The 17,716-nt window shown below is 34.0% G+C and overlaps 1 protein-coding gene across 5 annotated transcripts in view; it reads left to right on the plus strand.

Moving 5' to 3' along the window:
• The window catches only part of LOC129480824 (putative zinc finger protein 66), a 34,456-nt gene extending 17,117 nt beyond the window's left edge, over window positions 1-17,339 (plus strand). For 4 of the 5 annotated variants that reach the window (XM_063637389.1, XM_055275200.2, XM_055275202.2 and 1 more), the window contains one exon: window positions 13,324-17,339. In XM_063637389.1, the coding sequence (XP_063493459.1) occupies window positions 13,390-14,064 (675 nt within the window). In that variant the 5' untranslated portion in view covers window positions 13,324-13,389 and the 3' untranslated portion in view covers window positions 14,065-17,339. Of the gene's footprint in view, window positions 1-12,069; window positions 12,181-13,323 lie in introns of those variants that run through there. The other variant, XM_055275201.2, reaches the window with a different exon arrangement.
• The last annotated feature ends 377 nt before the right edge of the window (window positions 17,340-17,716 follow it).

The raw sequence follows: 17,716 nt of genomic DNA on the forward strand, positions 1-17,716 counted from the left end.
GCATCCACAAACATTTAGGTTTTTTATATCTTGGCAATTGTGAATAATGCTGCAACAAATATGGTGGTACAGATATGTCTTCAAGTTACTTATTTCATTTCCTTTTGTTATATACACAGAACTGGGATTGCTAGATTGTGTAGTAGTTCTGTATTTCAAATAGCCTCTATTGGTTTTTGTAATGACTCCATCAATTTATAACTCTCCAAGAATGTACAGAATTTTTTTTCTTCAAAGTGTTGCCAACACTTGTTATGTTTCTTCTTTTTACATTATCCATTCTAACATGTTTGAAATGATACTCATCATGGTTTTGATTTGCAATTGCCTGATATTTGGTGACATTGAGTACTTTATGGTTTATCTGTTGGCCATTTGTATGTCTTCATTGGACAAATATCAGTTTAGTTTTTTGCCTATTTTGAACTGGGTTACTGTGGTTTTTGCTTTTAATCTGCTTGCATTTCTTATATATTTTGTATATCAATCTTTTATCAGATGTATGGTTTGCAAATATTTTTTCCCATTCTACAGATTTTTTTATTTTATTGTTCCCTTTTCTGTGCAGAAGGTTTTTAGTTTGATGCAGTCCAGCTTGTTTATATTTGCTTTTGTTGCTGTACTTTTGTTATTATGTCTAACAAATTATTGTTAAGACCATATCATGCGGGTTTTCCATGTATTTGTTTTTCAGATTTTTTAAGGATTCATATTTAAGTCTGTAATTTAACTTTTAGCATGGTGTAAGAAAAATAAGCTAATTTTATTCCTTTGCCTGGAGGTTACCAGTTTTTTCAGAACCAAATATTAAAAAGACTATACTTTGTTCATTGTGTATTTTTGGTGCACTTGTCAAAGATTAGTAAACTTTATATGCCTGGGTTTATTTCTGGGCTCTATTCTGTTCCATTGGTTTCTTGTGTCCATATTTTGCATGTATCATCTTGTTTTTTTTTACTACAATCTTAAAGTATAGTTTGAAATCGTAAAGTATGAAGTTCGGTTGCTTTGTCCTTTTTCCTCTATATTGCTTTGGCTTTTCAAAGCCTATTGTAGTTTCATGTAAATTTTAGAATTGTAATTTCCATTACCGTGAAAAATGTCACTGGATTTTTAATAGGGAGTTCATTGAAACTGTAGATCACTTTGAATCATATGGCACTTTATAATATTTATTCTTCCAGTTCATCAACATGAAATCTTTTGGCATTTATTTGTGACTTCTTCAATTTCTTTCATCAATATATGTTTCAGTAAAGATCTTTTGCCTTCTTTGTTAAATTTATTTTTCAGAAATTTATTATTTTAATTCTATTGGAAATGAGATTGTTTTCTTCCTTTTTTATCAGATGGTTTGTTGTTAGCATATGGAATCATAACTGATAATTATTTGTTAATGTTATATATTGCTAATTTTCTGAGGGCATTTGTTAGTTTTTGATGTACTGTTTATGGTTTTCTATATATAAGATCATGTCACCTACAAACAGCAACATTTTAATTTTTTTTTCCTCAGTTTGAAAGTCATTTTTAGGGTCATTTTCTTGATTAATTCTTCTGCAAAGTACTTCCGCTGCTATGTTAAAATAGAAACATTGACAATGGAACCATGTAGCCTTACCCTGGTGTCTATAAATTTGAAGAAGCAAACAGCTCTTTAATTTTTTATAAACCGATTTCAGGAGGTACAGATCTTCTTTTGTTGGGTCCTCAGGGTAATAGGATGCCCTATGAGCTTGTAGTAGGGAAGAGTTTGTAACTGTGTCACAAGGCTGCTGGGTATGCAGTGGATTCTATCTTCAAGTGGCTTTTTACCAGGGGCTTTGGTTGTTGTGATTCCCATCTAATGTCTGGGCGGGCTGGATTTCCTTCAGGACTTTTATTTATAGGGCAGAAACTAGGACAGATTTCTGCAGTTGGGTCTGCATATGGTGGACCTTATATCGGGATGTGGTAAGTGTGGCTACCACTGAGTATTTGGAAGTTTTTTTCCACATCACTGTGTGGGTTCCTGTGTTGGCAGGAATTGCTGTGAACTGTGACAAAGACAGCTGAAACTGAGTCACTGAACTCCTTCAGGGACCACAGTAGAGGCCAAGGTCTGCAGGCCACAGTAGAGGCCCAGCTGGAGTGCAGTGGCACAATCTTTGCTCACTGCAACCTCCACCTCCCAGGTTCAAGCAATTCTCCTGCCTCAGCCTCCCGAGTAGCTGGGATTATAGGTGCCTGCCACTATGCCCGGCTAATTTTTTTGTATTTTTAGTAGAGACGAGGTTTCACCATATTGGCCAGGCTGATCTCTAACTCCTGACCTCAGGTAATCCGCCTGCCTCGGCCTCCCAAAGTTCTGGGATTACAGGAGTGAGCCACCATGCCCAGCCTTCTTGGCTGATTTTCAATAGTTGTCTTATTATGTGAAGGTGAGTAGTCATAGAAATAATGATAAATATATATATTTTCTTTGAGAGAAACACTTTTGTGATTTGAAGTTGATTTATATTTATATATTTATATATTTTGTGATTTATAGAAAGATGTATATCACTTTTAGTTGTTTTCAAAAAAAATTGTGAAAACACATAACATAAAATTTACCATCTTAAAGCTTTTTAAGTCTATATTTCAGTGCTGAGTGTGGTGGAGGCTCATGCCTATAATGCCAGCACGTTGGGAAACTGAGGCAGAAGTGTTGCTTAAGCCCAGGAACTTGAGACCAGCCTGGGCAGCATATAGAGAGCCCATCCTCACAAAAATTTTAAAATTAGCCAGGTGTTGGGTTGTCCACCTGTGGTCCTAGCTCCTTGTGAGGCCGTGGCAGGAGAATCACTTGTGCATGGGAGGTTGAGGCTGCAGTGAGCTGTGATTATGTGACTTCATTCCAGCCTGCAGGACAGAGTGAGAACCTACCTCAAAAAAGGTGTACATTTTAGTCCTTAAGAGTATTTACATTATTATGTAAAGACCTCTAGAACTTTTACGTCTTCTAAAATTAAAACTTAATACCCATTAAGTAACAACTGCCCATTTTACCCTCTCTTTAGACCTTGAGTAACACCATTCTCCTTTCTGTTTCTATTTGACTACTTACGATGACTCATATCATGGAATCATATAGTATCTGTCACTTTGTTACTATCTTATTTCAGTTGACATAATATTCTCAACGTTTATGTAAGAATGTGACAAGATTTACTATTTTAAGGCTGAATAATATTCCACTGTATATGTTACATTTTTAATTTGTTTATCAGTCAAGGGATATCTGGGTTACTTCTGCCTTTTGGCTTTTGTAAATATTGGTGTAATATATTTATATATATATATAGTATATATAAATATAAATGTATATATTTTTATATAATGGTATAATAAATACATTATACCAATATTTATATATTTAATATATAAATGTTATATATTAAATATATATAAATATATGTTATATACATTAAATATGTAAATATTGGTATAATGTATTTATTATACCAATATTTCAAATATATATTCCAGGTTCTTTGTTTGAATGTAGATTTATATTTGGTATATACCTTTATATTTATGTTTGAATATAGATTTGTAAGTGGAATTCTAGGATTCCATTTATAAATATATTAATATATAAAAATATATTTTATATTCCAGTCAAATAATATGATTTATATTTGAATATAGGTTTATAAGTGGAATTCCTTAATTATGTAATTTAATTTTTAAGAAACATTCATAATATGATGGTTGCATCCTTTTTTCCTCACCAATAATTCACATGAGTTTTAATTTCTTTACATACTCAACAGATTTGGCATTGTAAAAATTTATCATGGCCATTCTAATGGGTATGAGGTGGTTTTGTTTTGGATTGTAATTTTGTTTTGTATTTATCTACAACTGGTACTTTTTTGCATTAAGTGCTTTTTTCTACTTATATATATTTTTGATTAAACATCAGTTCAATTCTTTGTCCATTTCTAAATCAATTTATTCAATGTTTGTTGTTCAGTTTTAGTTGTTTATAATTCTGAATATTAACTCATCACATGTAATTTGCGAATATTTTCACCCATTTCTTCGGTGGCATTGTCATTCTACTAAATATTTTCTTTGGTGTGCAGAAAATTTGAAGTTTAGTGTAGTTAAATTTGGGGGTTTTTTATGTTTTTCATAAGTATGATGTCATATCTACAAAAAAGTGTGAAAACCAGTGTTCTGTATTTTACCTATTTTTTTCTTCTAAGAGTTGTATTATATGTTTTTTAGTTTCATTATTTTATTTAAAATGTGCAAGAAAATAATACAACTTTTTTTTTTTAAGTGTAGACAGTTTTCAACATCATTTGTTGAAGAGATTTTCTTTTCTCTATTGTGTAGTCATGGCAACTTTGTGGAAGATTACTTGATTATATAAAGAAGGGTTCATTTCTGGGCTATTTTGTTCCATCGTCTGTTTATTTGTCTCTGTTAGTACCACATTGCTTTTGTTTATTGTGGCTTTTTAATATATTTTGAAATCAGGGAATATAATGCCTCTTTGTTCTTTCTCATGGGTGTTTGACTAGTTTTAGCTCATAATCAATTTAAAAAATTTTAAACAATATTTCTGGTCAACAATGTGCCATTGGAATTTCTTCACCACTGTGAGTTGTTTTCACATTTTGATTAAATTATCTGGACCTTGAGCAAGAATATATTAAAGAGTGTGTTTTATTTCCATATATTTTTGAATTTGCCAGTTTATCTCTTGATTTTGATGTCTAGTTTAATTTTATTTTAGTCAGAAAACATAACTGTATAATTTTGGTCATCTTAAATTTATTTATTTATTTTTGTTGTTGTTGAGAGACAGATTCTCACTGCGCCACTCAGGCTGGAGCACAGTGGTACAATCTTGGCTCACTGCAGCCTCAACCTTCGAAGCTCAAATAATCCTCCCACCTCAGCATCCCAAGTAGTTGGGACTACATACGTGTGCTGTGACACCTGGCTAGTTTTTTTATTTTTTGTAGAAATGCGGATTCTCACTATATTGCCCAGGCTGGTTTTGAAATCCTGGTCTCAAGCGGTCTTCCTGCCTTGGCCTCCCAAAGTGCTGGGGGCTACAGGCATGAGCCACCACACCTGGCCAGTCTTCTTAAACTTAATAAGACTTGTTATGTGTCCTAACAGAATGCACCAAGTTCAAACAAGAATATTGTGCAATCTGTTCCTTTTTACTGGAGAGTCCTGTACATATTTTTAATGTGTAGTCGGTCTATGATATGATTTGGATGTTTGTACCCTTCAAATCTCATGTTGAAATGGGATTCCCAATGTAGGATGTGGATCCTTGTGTGATGTGTTTGGGTCATGGGGGCAAATCTCTTGTAAATGACTTCGCACCATCCCCTTGGTGATCAATGAGTTCTCACTCTATTAATTCACATGAGAGCTGCGTGTTTAAAGAACCTGGCACTTTCTTTTCACGCTTGCTCCCTCTCTCCCCATGCAATATGTCTGGTTTCTCTTTGCCTTCACCATGATTGTAAGCTTACTTAGACCCTCACCAGACGAGATGCTGGCACCACACTTATTGTACATTGTGCATAACTATGAGGAAAATAAATCTTTTTTCTTTATAAATTACACAGTCTTAGGTATTTATTGCAATACAAAATGAATTAATACAATTTATAATGTCATCCAAGTTTTGTTCTCTTATTGATGTTTTATCTAAACTTTCACTCATTATTAAAGTGGGGTCTTGATGTCTGTAATTATTATGTTGCTATGTATTTTTTGCTTCACTTCTGTCAATATTAGCTTTATATATTTTGGAACCCTGATCTTTTAAATAGGTATAATAGTTATAGATTCTTGGTAAATGACCAATGTTATCATTATATAGTAACAATCTTTACCTCATGCTAGTTTTTGATTTACAGCATATTTTGTCTAATATAATTATGACCACCTCACTTAATTGTGGATACTGTTTGCATGGAATATGTTTTTTCATTCTGTTTCTTTCAACCTATTTGACTCAAAGTTAAAGTGAGTCTCTTGAAATCCTGGTCTTAAGCAGTCTTCCAGTCCTGGCCTCCCAAAGTGCTGGGGCTACAGGCGTGAGTCACCACACCTGATTAGTCTTCTTAAACTTAATAAGGCTTGTTGTGTGTCCTAACAGAGTACACCAAGTTCAAACAAGAATATTGTGTAATTTGTTGCATATTGTGTGATTTTGTTTGTTCTTATTCCATTCAGCCATTTAATTTCTTATTATTAGTTTAATCAATTTATATTTAAAATGATTCCTTAGAGAAATAAAGTTACTATTACCATTTTGATTGTTATTATTTTCTGTGTTTCTTGTAGAGATGTTTTCCATCATTTCCTATTTTACTGTCTTAATTTTTGTTTTTTTTTTTGATTTTGTAGTGTTATGCTTTGCTTCCTTTCTCATTTTGTATTGCATACTTTCTATAAACTTGTAATTATTTTGGTAATTGGAGATTATGTAAAACATTTTAAAGTTATAACAATATTAATATGTCATAACTTCAGTTGAATACAAAAACTATGCCTCTTTACATCCTGTAGTGGTTTTTTTGTTTGTTTGTTCTGTTTTGTTTTTGAGACGGAGTCTCGCTCTGTCACCCAGGCTGGAGTGCAGTGGTGTGATCTCGGCTCACTGCAACCTCCACCTCCCAGTTTCAAGCAATGCTCTGCCTCAGCCTCCCGAGTAGCTGAGATTACAGGCACCCACCACCACGACCGGCTAATTTTTCATATTTTTAGTAGAGACAGGATTTCACCATTTTAGCCAAGCTGGTCTTGAACTCCTGACTTCGTGATCCACCCATCTCGGCCTCCCAAAGTGCTGGGATTACAGGCATGAGCCATTGCACTTGGGCTTACATCCGGTAGTTTTTTATTATTACAAATATTATTTTATATTGTGTATCTGTTAACAGATTTATGCAGATTTTTTTGTTCAAATTCTATAGCAGAATTTTAAGAGATTTTCCTTCATGCTTATGGTAGTAAACAATAGTATATGTGTTTATATATTTACATTTAACACAAAGCTTTATAGTTTCATGTAGTTTTTTAAGGCTATTCAGCATCATTATATTTTTCAACATATGGACTCTTTTTGGCATTAAAAAAATAAACAGCATCTCACTATGTTACTCAGGCTCATCTTGAACTCTTAGCCTCAACTAATCTGCCTGCCTTGGCCTCCCAAGACTCTGGGATTACAGACATGAGCCACTGGTGCCTGGTCACCATGCAGCATTTCTTGTGGGACCATGCTAGTGGTGATAAATAGCTTCACCTTTTGTTTATTTTGTAAGTTCTTTATTGTTTCCTTATTTTTAATTCCAGAATAATTCCAAATAATTTCAAAGCAAACAGTATTGATTGGTATTAGTTTTTCTTTTATCACATAAAAATGTGGACAGTTCTCATCCTTTTATCTTCAAATAACCCCTCTACTACTTTTTCCCTACATTTGTCTTCTAAGATTTATTTTCCAAATGTAGTAATCTACTTAATGGTGTTCAGTAAGTTTAACATTCCATGTTTTCATTTTGTTTTGCAATTTTATTTTATTTCATTTTACTTTATTTATTTATTTATTTTTTTGAGACGGAGTCTCGCTCTGTCGCCCAGGCTGGAGTGCAGTGGCGTGATCTTGGCTCACTGCAAGCTCCACCTCCCAGGTTCACGCCATTCTCCTGCCTCAGCCTCCCGAGTAGCTGGGACTACAGGCACCTGCCACCACGCCCAGCTAATTTTTTGTATTTTTTAGTAGAGACAGGGTTTCACCGTGTTAGGATGGTCTTGATCTCCTGACCTCGTGATCCGCCCGCCTCAGCCTCCCAAAGTGCTGGGATTACAGGCATAAGCCACCATGCCCAGCCAATTTTATTTTTTTTTTGTTTCATATTTTAGAGTATGCCACCTCACATCAGTTAATTGTGTTTTTAGTTTTTATTTTGTATGATAATTGTGAATGACGATATTCAACTCTGTACACTTTAAGACAGCATGGAGCCAAAGTTAAATATGAATCAGTCATATGTCTATTCCCAATATAATAATTTCTGTGTTGTGTATACACATATTATTTCTGTATTGTTTATGACTTGTATGTTTGTGAGTGATCAATGGTCATTTTTTCTGAGTGGTCATAAAAATTCTACTACTTCTAAAATCTGTTTGGGAATCTATTTTTATGTGGGAGAAACACTTTTTTCATTTGAAGGTAATTTTAAAAACTGTCAATTTTGTCCCTTTTTTAGGTATTATTACTGTTTATTTTTAATTATCAAGAACATAAAATTTAGAACCTTAATTTAAAAATATGTAGTTTATATTAATCATATTGACATTATTATACAACATATCTCTAGAATGTTTTTGTCTTGCGAAACTAAAACTGAATACACATTAAACAACTACTTATTTCTCCCATTTTCTGGCCCTTTACAAACAATTCTGTTTTCCCGTTTTTGAGTCTAACTGCTTTAAATATCTCATGTAAGTGGATTCATACAGTATTTTTTGTGGCTGACATACGTTATTTTGCATAATTTCATGAAAGTTTATTATGGTTGTTAGAATATTTCCTTTTTTTTTAGACGGAGTTTCGCCCTTGTTGCCCAGGCTGGAGTGCAGTGCAGCGATCTCAGCTCACTGCAATCTCCGCCTCCCAAGTTCAAGCCATTCTCCTTCCTCAGCCTCCTGAGAGGAGGCTGGGGTTACAGGCATGCACCACCATGCCTGGCTAATTTTTGTATTTTAGTAGAGGCGGGGTTTTTCCATGTTGGTCAGGCTGGTCTTGAACTCCCAAACTCAGGTGATTCACCCACCTCGGCCTCCCAAAGTGCTGGGATTACAGGTGTGAGCCAGTGTGCCCGGCCTGTATTTCCTGTTTTTAAACACTGAGTAATATTCCATTGTTTTTATGTTTCAAATTATATTTATCCAGTAATCTGGGGAGAAAAATTTGCATTGCTTTCACCTATTGCCTGTCAATAACAATGCTATAAAAATTGTGGATGTGCAGCCGGGTGCGATGGCTCATGCCTGTAATACCAGCACTTTGGGAGGCCAAGGTGGGTGGATCATGAAGTCAGGAGATTGAGACCATCCTGGCTAACACGGTGAAACCCCGTCTCCACTAAAAATACCAAAAAATTAGCTGGGCGTGGTGGCGGGCACCTACAGTCCCAGCTACTTGGGAGGCTGAGGCAGGAGAATGGCATGAACCTGGGAGGCGGAGGTTGCAGTGAGCCTAGATTGTGCCACTGCACTCCAGCCTGGGCAACAGAGTGAGACTCCATCTGAAAAAAAAAAAAATTATGGATGGGCAAATAACTCTTCCTGTGATTATATGTGTGAGAGTTTATATTTATACTACATTCTGTTTATTTGGTCTAGTTCACTTTTTATAACCAAATCAAATTGTTTTAAGTCTATATAATGTGTTTTGAAATCAGGGAGTTGTGATGCCTCCAAAGTTGTTGCTCTCTTTGAAGATTATTGGGTGTTTCATTGTTTCTTAAAATTTCATATAATTTTGGGGTTGCTTTTTCTATTTCTGCTAAAATAAAATTAGATATTTGAAACGGATTGCATTAAATCTGTAGATTACACTGAGCAGTATTGGCATCTTCACAATATTAATTATTTTACCCTTCAATCATGCTGAATATTAATTATTTTACCCTTTGAGCATGCTGAAGAGTGTGTTGTTTAATTTTCATGTATTTGTAAATTTTTTAGTTTTGTTTTTGTTGATTTCTACTCTCATTCCATTTTGGTCATAAAGAGTAATCTATCAATTTCAATTTTTAAAGATTTAGTAAGTTTTTTTTTTATCATGGCCTAACAGGCAGTTTATCAAAGAGAATGTATGTGAGCTATTGAGGATGGTTGTACCCTGCTATTGTTAAGGAGTGTTCTTTTTAGGCATAATATTGTTTTATACTGCTTTCTTTGTATATTTTTTTATTTTTGAGATGGAGTCTTGCTCTGTCGCTGAGGCTGGATTGCAGTGCCGCAATCTCGACTCACTGCAAACCCCGCCTCCCTGGTTCAAGCAATTCTCCTGCCTTAGCCTCCTGAGTAGCTGAGATTACAGACGCCTGCTACCGCACCTGGCTATTTTTAGTAGAGATGGGGTTTTAGTAGAGATGGGGTTTCGCCATGTTGGCTAGGCTGGTCTCAAACTCCTTACCTCAGGTGATCTGTCCTTGGCCTCCCAAAGTGCTGGAATTACAAGCATGAGCCACTTGTCCCCATCTGTACTGCTTCCAGTTTCTCTTTTCCTTTTCCTTTTTTTTTTTTTTTTGAGACAGAGTCTTGCTCTCGCCCAGGCTGGGGTACAGTGGTGCGATCTCGTCTCACTGCAAGCTCCGCCTCCTGGGTTCATGCCATTCTTCTGCCTCAGCCTCCTGAGTACCTGGTATTACAGGCACCTGCCACCACGCCCTGCTAATTTTTTGTATTTTTGGTAGAGACCGGGTTTCATTGTGTTAGCCAAGATGGTCTCCATCTCTTGACCCCGTGATCGCCTGCCTCGGCCTCCCAAAGTGCTGGGATTACAGGCATGAGCCACTGTACCCGGCCCTCTTTTCCATTATTAATATTGTTATGTTTTATTGTTCATTGCAGAAATTGAAGTATTAAAATATCTTATTTTAATTATATTGCTCTCTATTTGTTGCTTTAATTCTGTTAATTTTTGCTTTGTATTTTTGGAAACTTAATGTGAGAAATACACATACACACACAAACATATAAATATATGCATGCACATATTTGTCATCATATGTTTTCGATAAATATCTTTATTATTGTTTAATGACCTTTTTCCTCTTGTGAATTTTGACATAAAGTATATTTTATAAAATGAGAGTTGTTGACTTACGATGTATTTTGTATAATACAATTTGGTCTCTTCTGCTCTCATTTGGTTAATGTTTGCCTGAAATGTCTTCTTCCACTTGCCACTTTCAGTTTGATTTCACTACTAGATCTCAAGTGACTCTTGAAGAAAGGCAAGTTGGATCTTGGTATATAAAATTTTATATAATCCCTCTATTCAATGTATGTGTATTGATTGGAAAGGCTATTTTTAAAATGTTTATTTTCTGAAGACAAAGATTATTGTTATTTTATTGTTTAATGATTCTTGTATGTCTGTTCCTCATTCTGTCTTCCTTTGTGTCTTTTTTATTTTTGTATGAATAGGCTGTCACTTCTTTCTTATTTCCTTTTTTGTATCTATACAGACATTTTCTTTGTGGGTGCCTTCAGGATTATATAAAAACCTCTTAAAATTTCAACAATATATTTTGAAGTGGTGAAATTTAAATTCGGGTTCATGCACAAATTATTTCTTATTACATCTGTCCTCAACTTAGTTATTGATGTCACTAAACATATCTATTTATGTTATATATTTATTAACAGATGTTCATTATTATTTTTAGCTTTTATCTTTAAATTTTAGAGAATAATTAAATAAAACATTTTTTGGTTATTATGATAATGCTACAGGATTTTTTTGTATAAATATTTGCATATCTTTATACTTTTCCCAGAAAGCTACCTATTTTTGTATGATAATTTTGTTTTTTAGCATCATATAGCTTTAGTAGGAGGACTCTTCTCAGCATTTTTTGTAGGGCACATGTAGTGTTGATGTAATTTTTCCACATTTGGTTATCTTTAGAGGTCTTTCCTTTTTCTTCATTTTGTAGCACAGTTTTGCTGGTTATATTATTCTTACATAGAAGTTATTTTTCGCTTGGCACGTCAACTATTGCACACAATTTCCTTCTGGTCTGCAAGGTTTCTGTTGAAAGAGTCACTGGTTATATCATAGAACCGTAATTATGTGTTTTCCAGCATTTGAGATTCTCTTCTTGTCTGTGACTTTGGGAACTTTGCTTTGCATGTCTTGTTATGGATCTGTGTGTTTCCTAGTTTTAGTATGTTGAGCTTCTTCATTTTTACAACCTTGTTTTCTTACTTTTGAGAATTTCTCAGGTATTCTTAATTTTTTGAGACAGTGTCTTGCTCTGTCAGCCAGGTTTGAGTACAGTGGCATGATTGCAGCTTACTGCAGCCTTGGATTCCCTAGGCTTACATGATCCTCCTACCTCAGCCTCCTGTTTACTGGGACCACAGGTGTGTGCCAATACACCTGACTAATTTAAATTTTTATAGAGGGAAGTATCGCCATATTTCCCAATTTAAACTTGAACTCCCTAGGTTCAAGTGATCTACCTGCCTCAAACTCCCAAAGTGCTGGGACTACAGACATGAACCACTACACCTGGCCTCAGTCATTATTTCTATTTGTATTTTCTACTTCCATAATTTCTATTATATTTTTCATCTTTTCCTTGATATTCGATTTTTTTTTTATTTTAGTTACCTGTGTTCCCATTTAGGTTAAATTTTTAAAATTAATATGTACATCTTTATTTTCATGGTTGTTTTCTGACAGTTTTAAGTTGTTTTTTTTTACTTAGGCCATGTCACTGTAATATTTTGTATGTATTGTACTTTTTGGTTGAGATTTGGACATTAACAAACAGCTACCTGTCACAATCTTTATAATGCGGTGTTGTCCTAACATAGTCTGAAACCAATTGCTTCAACTAGAGATTCTGGGAGCCTATCAAATATGTTATGATGTGTCTCGTGTGGAATTTTGTGTTGATTATTCATTTAAAGGGGTTTGCCTGTGTTTCTCAACAGTCTGTAATTACTTCCTATACATATTGCATGTCTGTGGTACTGTAGTTTGTTGCTGTAACATTTACCTTTGGTCTCAGCAGACTCAAGCTGTTATTTGAAAGTATACTATCATTTCTTTCAGCACATTTTGTCATTGGAGACAGAAACAAGTCTCTGTAAAAGTGCCCAGAAGCCAGAAGTAAAAATACATGAGCCAGTTTTTTTTTTTTTCTATATTGAGGAAGATGCCAGGCATTGCAATTTACTTCTAAAAGTGCCATGCTGCATTATGGAGGAGGAAAGGTGTTGGGCAAATGTAACAAACTTTTCTATCCATTCAGTATGGCTTGTGGCATTTCGCTCACCTGGTACACTGAACACACTTAACTCATTTCTAGATTTTCCATAAAGACATTTTGGTCAGTACAGTTTTGTTATAAGTCTATAAAACAATTAGGACCTGTGGTATTTTTGTTATGCCATGTTGCTAATGTACTTTGTATAATTTTATGTATTAGATTTGTAAACAATAGATTTGTATATTCACATGGGCCTAGTGAGATAATTTGTTATTTTTATTTCTTTCAGCTGTGTTCTCATTTCACCCAAGACCTTTGGCTAGATCAGAACATAAAAAATTCATTTCAAAAAGTGATGCTCAGAAGATATGGGAAATGTAGACATGAGAATTTACAAATAAGAAAACCCTGTAAAAGTTTGAATGCATCTAAGGTGCAGGAAGGAGGTTATAATGGACTTAACCAATGTTTGTCGATTACTCAGAGCACAATACTTCAATGTAATACATGTGTGAAAGTCTTTAGGAAATTTTCAAATTCAAATAGACTTAGGAGAAGACATACTGGAAAGAAACCTTTCAAGTGTAAAGAATGTGGCCAGTTCTTTCACAGGTTCTCACACCTAAGACAACATGAGATAATTCATACTGAAGAGAAACCCTACCAAAGTGAAGAATGTGGCAAAGATTTTAAGCAGTCTTCAGGTCTTACTATACATGAGAGAATTCATACTAAAGAGAGACCCTACAAGAGTGAAGAATGTGACAAAACCTTTAAACAATCTTCAAAACTGAATAAACATAAGAAAATTTATCCTGGAGATACAACCTACAAATGTGAAGAATGTGGCAAAGTCTTTTCCTTTTCCTCAACCCTTACTCAACATAACATAGTTCATACTGAAGACAAACCCTACAAATGTGAAGAATGTGGCAAAGCCTTTAAACAATCCTCAAAACTGAATGAACTTAAGAGAAATCATACTGGAGAGAAACCCTACAAATGTGAAGCATGTAGCAAAGCTTTTTAAGCAGTCTTCAGGCCTTACTATACATAAGAGAATTCATACTGGAGAGGAATCCAGAAATGTGAAGAATGTTGCAAAGCCTTTTACTGGTCCTTAAGCTTTACTAAACATAAGAGAGTTCATACTGGAGAGATACCCTACAAATGTCAAGAATGTGGCAAAACTTATTCTTGTTCCTCAAGTTTACTCAACATAAGAGAGGTCATACTGAAGGGAAATCCCACAAATGTAAAGAACGTGGGAAAGCCTTTAACCAGTCCTTTAGCCTTACTAAACTTATGAGAATTCATACTGGAAAAAACTCATACAAGTCAGAAGACTGTGGCAAAATCTTTTAAGTATTGCTCAAATATATCCAGCCATAATTCATACTAAAGATTATGCCTATGAACCTAAAAAAAGTTTGGCAAAGCTTATGAATACACCTCAAACTTTCCTAGGCATTGGAGAAATATCAGTGAGAAACCTCAGAAAACTGAACAATGTGGCAAGGCCTTTAAATGGTTGTCACATCTTACTGTAGGTAAAATAATTGATAGTGGAGAAAATCTCTACAAATAAAGAATGTGTCAAAACTTCTAACATGCTCATACCTTATGGCACATAAAAGTGTTTATACTTGAAAAATTATAAAAGCCATTTCTATCTGCTCACATCATAGTCAACATCAGGAAGTTCATACTTAATAAAATTATTATAAATGTAATTACTGTTGAAAGACCTTGGAAAATATAAACTCTTAAAATAAAAAAGAGTATTCTGGAGACAAACATTACAAATATAAAGAGGGTTGTAATACCTTTACTTGCCCTGTATAATGTACAGATTTTATGCTAGAAGAAAAGTCTAAAGGAATTACTCAAACTTGTTCAGCATCAGAGAATTTATGTTGAAGGAAACCATACAAATGTAATAAATGTGGAAAAACATTTGTTCAGAAACTACAGCTTACAAAACACCATGCAGTTTATAATGAAAATATTTTTGCAGATGGAATACATGTGTAAAAATATTTAGTAAAAATTAAGTCTTTGTAAACTTTAGAAAATTCACAGTAGGAAGAACTAAGGCATTGGCGCTTAAGACATTACACTAAATCAGAATGTTCTGTATAGAAAGTAATCCAAAGCTAAAACTTTTGGATAATTTATTTGTATATAAGTTTAAGAGGAGTGGAAGATTATTTTTTGGTGAGTTATAATTACATTCAAGGTATACGTTTTTCCTTGAAAAAAAAAAATGTAGATTTTTTGAAAAGCAAATAGTGAGGTAATTCAACTGTAAAATTGCTTCATGCTGTTCCTTTTTTCTTGTTGTTTGTGTAAAAGCATGTCATCAATTTCTGTTGCATCAGAAATCTGAGAGATTCCTTTCTTATTAGGTAGGCATCATTCAGTAACTTTTCCATGGAAGAGTAAGGATATTAAAATGTAAGTGCATATTGAAAATCTAATTGGAGAGGCTCTTTATGGCTGACTTTTAACATTGTTCATGTGATGCATGAGTTATGTGTTTAGAGTAATATTCTGCATTATAGTGAGAGGAAAACTTTGAGTTTTAGTAGTAAATTGACCAATTGTACTTTTATGTAATAAAATGTAGGGAATTTTAAAATTCTTTTATAAGACTGTGATAACTTAGCTTTTAAATTAAACGAAATAGTTTTAAACTTTTTAAGACGTGCATTTAGTAAAGTGTTATGTCACCAACTTTAACGTATCCCACCTTATTCAAGATGTAGATAAAAGATGGTAACATAGTAGAATGACCTCTCTAGCAATCTCTTTTGCCTGTGGCATTAAACTGAAAAGTTTGAGTATTGTTTCAATGGGTAAAATGTACATTTGTTTAACGTTTTAAATTTTTGTAGGAACATAGTATTGTTTACCTATTTATGGCATATATAGAATATTTTCATACAGGCATACAACTTGTAATCACATCAGAGTAAATGAGGTATTCATTACGTAGTGCATTTTTTTTTGTATTACAGACAATCCAATTAAACATTTTTAGTTATTTAAAAATGTACAAGTAAATTATTACTTGCTACAGAGGTTTTTTATGGTCACAATAATAATTACATAGTAGTATAATAAGAAACCTCACATTTCTAAGTCCTGAATGAATATTTTTAAAAATTTGTCATATATATTTTGAACAAGTGGCCTCTCTGCCTGTAAACTCATACAGACTGTTAGTTTTTACTTATATTACTCTTAAGATAAACATTAGGTGTAAGAAAATTGTGGGGCAAGTGTGTGAGTGTGAGTGTACCTATTTTCAGAAGACAAGCAATATTGGAACAAAATATCACTTTAATAAAGTGGACAAATCATTTACTAGAAAACCAGAAACCTCAGTGATTTTGAATAATGTCTGTATTCTCTGCATTTTATTTAATTAATTACTGTGAAGTCTTATGGACTGCGTTTCCGAATCTTTCCATGCAAATTCTTTCTTTCATGTGCCTGGTACTCATGGTAGACTGATATTTTTTTCATATTTTTTGTGTTTATGATTTATTAAGTATTCATTATGTAAGTTGCTCAGGTATTCTAAGAATTTTCATAAAATTTAGTAATGCACACAAAATAATTTTTCAATGTTATTTCACAATGAGTGTATTAACTTATATTTCTTTTGTTGCTTTCTTTTTTCTTTTTTTTTTTTTTGAGATGGTGTCTTGCTCTGTTGCCCAGGCTAGAGTGCAGTGGTGGGATCTCATCTCACTACAACCTCCGCCTGCTGGGCTCAAGCAATTCTCTTGCCTCAGCCTCCTATGTAGCTGGGACTACAGGCATGTGCCACCATGCCCAGCTAATGTTTTTGTATTTTCAGTAGAGACTGTGTTTCACTATACTGGCCAGAGTGGCTTCGAACTCCTGACCTCGTGGTTCACCCACCTTGGCCTCCCAAGGTGCTGGGATTACAGGCATGAGCCACTGCATCCGACCAGCTTATATTTCATTTAGTTAGAACATCCCATTTTGTTATTTTAATTGGAGAAACCTGTCTAAGCTAAGTTTCCTTATTGTTCCTTTTACCCTTTATAATTGACATAGGTGAATTTATTCATTCAGCCAATTTGTTTAGGTAAATACTGGGGAGGCTTCATAAGTCATAAAGATATTTTGATATGTAAATGTAGCAAACACAATGCTTGCTGTGTAATAGATGCACCATTATTGGCCATAAATATTTCTGCTGGAGTTAGTTTGTAGCTCCAAGTAAAGAAATATGCATAGTGAAGAAATAAAATCGATTCTGTATATGGAGAGGACATTGTTCTTATGCTGCAAAATTGACTCTTTCTGAATTTAAAGAGACATTCTGCTTATTTTCTGATTATCTTTAGTTTTGTTTGTGTCTGCTTGTGTTTATCCCAACTGTGTATGCATCACAGCCCTTCTTTTTCTTCTTTGTGTTATGGCTACATTTTTATTGCTGTTTGTTTTGTGCCATGTCATTTCACACAGTACTTTGTAGGTTCTGATGAAAGTTTGTCAATGTAACTTTCAGATCCATTAATTGAGATAAAAAGCATGCAGTGTTCGCAAGTGACAGGAATAAATCAGTCAGAATTTCTTGTCTTTGTAAAACCAAACTTTTATTAAATTTTAACACTGTCTGTGTGTGGTGGCTCACACCTGTA

Source organism: Symphalangus syndactylus, chromosome 4 (genome assembly GCF_028878055.3).
Source record: "Symphalangus syndactylus isolate Jambi chromosome 4, NHGRI_mSymSyn1-v2.1_pri, whole genome shotgun sequence".
NCBI lineage: Eukaryota > Metazoa > Chordata > Mammalia > Primates > Hylobatidae > Symphalangus > Symphalangus syndactylus.